General features: G+C 48.8%; 1 protein-coding gene across 1 annotated transcript; it reads right to left on the reverse strand.

The window, feature by feature from the left end:
- Positions 1-639: 639 nt before the first annotated feature.
- Positions 640-1398, reverse strand: IUM83_19058 (necrosis inducing-like protein NPP1 type; the record flags this gene model as incomplete). The annotated part of the gene is made up of 1 exon (XM_067944087.1): positions 640-1398. One exon carries the CDS (start codon positions 1396-1398, stop codon positions 640-642), a length of 759 nt encoding a protein of 252 aa, XP_067787839.1.
- Between the last annotated feature and the right edge of the window lie 1269 nt (positions 1399-2667).

Below are 2667 nucleotides of genomic sequence, written 5' to 3' on the forward strand. Positions count from 1 at the left end.
GTGTCACGGTGAAGGCTCAACGGACTCAACTTAGAAACACGCAGCCATTTCTAATTTGCGCTACCCGAGATATGGGTTACTTCTAATTTCGTAGCGAACTTAACTTCTTACTACAGAACCGGACTTAAAGACCAGTCCACTTAGATGCTGCAACTGCTCGCCATGTGTTAGCACATCTAAGTGCTCTTTCACTTAGATAAGGTAATTCCTCCTATAGACTGCCTTGAAGCTCGAGCAACGCGCGGCCCAACGACCGACATTTTGTTCAGTGAGCAGCTCAATCAATTTGGATTCTACCCGACTTGCCCTCGCCTCATGGGCCTGCGTTCACGAATTCCATTTCGTGTATCCATTATTATATGTTATTTGATTGTTTTTGCTGTGTAATGAAAGTTGCAAGACTCATTGGAGTTTGCCCTGATCTGCATGATGTACTAATATGTTATTCGGTAATATCCGTTAGTAAACCGCAAACTCAAAACGCAAAACCCAAAATGGCGCGTGTATTTTGTCTTGACGATGTAACAAAATGCCACAACTTATTCCGAGTATTTTGGTGCAGACACTTCTCCGCTTGACACCACCCGAGAGGCCTTGGAACGCACGTGCCTCGGCCACGGCACTTTTTTCGTTAGGAGGCTAGAAGAACGGACGAGCCGACTCGAGATTTGGTTTGAAGGCTTTTTCGATGAAGGGGGGTGCGAAGGCTGCATTGCTTAGACCGCTTCGCGCCTCCTCCGTCAACTGGTCCCACATAATGAGATCTTGGAATTCGCCTTGACCCCTCACTGTAGTCAAGGCTATCCCGGTAGCCTCAGGCCCACGCACATATGCGAGCATGGGACTCGTCTCGTTGATGTACTCACCAAAGGGTCGGTCACAATACCGACGGTAGCACACTGGCGTACCATTCTTCTTAATCTCATACACTCCGCTATCGCCAATGGTCGACACGGCGAGAATCTTCGGCTTCTCGAAAGCAGGGTTGTCGAGCCAGACGACTGCGGCAGTCCACTTGTGGCGGTTACCCTTGGAAGCGTAGTAGCCCATTTCCTTGGGGAAATACCACGCGTACATGATGGCCCACATATCCTTGTACCAACCCGAACGACCATACACTTGCGAGCCCAGAGGTGACCCAGTGCAGTCTCCGCTGGCTGTCCCCGTTGCTTTCAGCCCTCCGCTCGTATCACCAGCAGCATTGACAGCAGGGTACGGGTGACACCCGTCCAAGATTTGAAGACTTGGCTTGTACTTGATGGCCACCCTCTCGGTCAAGGTGACGGGGTTCGGCTGTGCAAACGGCTGCACCTTGTCGTGATCGATAACGATAGCCCCCACCGAGCTGAACACTGCAGCGACAGCAACAGCGCTGATAAGCAAGAGATGCAGGTTCATGGTCAGTTCTGTTGGCGACGAAATCGAAAGTGAGCTGGGAGTTGTGGTGGTTTACATGTAGTGCTGGCAGTGCCAGTGGCGCAGGCGCGAGAGAGTCGGTACAGCCCATCGTTCACTCAATCTCCACGTTGGGTAACGCCATGCCAACTGGTTCGTGGGATTACCTTATCTTAGTGGATATCCACTCAGTTCCGTTTTCGTGCTTCCTTTTGAAAATTAAAATAAAAAATTCATTATTGTATTATTCGCTGTACACGGCAGAAGATCAGATCAATCCATGATGGCATATCACCCAAGTTCTTGTTGTGCTTTTGTTGACCAACACACTGTGTGACATAGATAAAGTTCATGCTTGTTAATGCAGTAGTGCAGCACACTGTGATATGTACCGGTAGATCATAAGCGATTGGGTGAGTGTAGCCAAGGCATATGATAGGGAAATTCTTCCCAAAGAGACAGACTTTTGTTGTGATAAGTTTTCTATTGAATCGTGCGGTGATACCAGATGATGTCGCCATCATAATTACCGTAATAATCGGGCCCAGTGCGACACAGTTTCCCAGGTGAAGCAAAAAACCTCGTAAGGTTTTTCAAAGAGTTCGCTCGGATGACGTCCGTCCCGCACGGTTGGTTGCGGTACCTCCCTCGCGCCATCGCACTCACAAAAGAAAATGAAGAAGAGGCCGAAGAACAATAACAAGACGAAGCTGAAGGTGCGGTCTCTCGGAAGTCATGCTCGATACTCGTTTTTTTACATTTTGCTGATGATGCTCGTGTACAGGGTGCTGAGGCCTCTAAAACCACTGCCAGAGATGACCATCACTGACGAGGAGGAAGATAACGATCAATAGACGTTAAACGCAAGTTTTTTTTCAAGTCTTTTTTCTTAATATTGTTTAGGAGGGGAGGGGTTGTCACCCATACGTCTGCTGGTGTCGCACTCAAACCGTTTGTCGCACTGGACCCGATTATTACGGTAGAACCTATATTCAATTACGGAGTACCCCCGCTAATACAAGGTCGCATGGACTCTGGTAGGTCTATTTAGATTTGTAACAAACAGATGCGATGGTGAACCTTCAATGAAAAGCGTGCAAGGCTGACTCAAACGAATTAGGAATCTAGTCGGCGTACTCCGCAGCTGCTATACCTACGGCAGTAGTATCGACGGTTCGCCTCGAGGGGGTGCCAAAAGGCAAAAAAAAAAACCCACGATGACCCGTACTCGGTACTGCAGTCACTGTCAAGCAGGCTGCTGCTGCCGACGCT

The sequence above is a fragment of the Phytophthora cinnamomi genome (genome assembly GCF_018691715.1).
Source record: "Phytophthora cinnamomi strain GKB4 chromosome Unknown Contig57, whole genome shotgun sequence".
NCBI lineage: Eukaryota > Oomycota > Peronosporomycetes > Peronosporales > Peronosporaceae > Phytophthora > Phytophthora cinnamomi.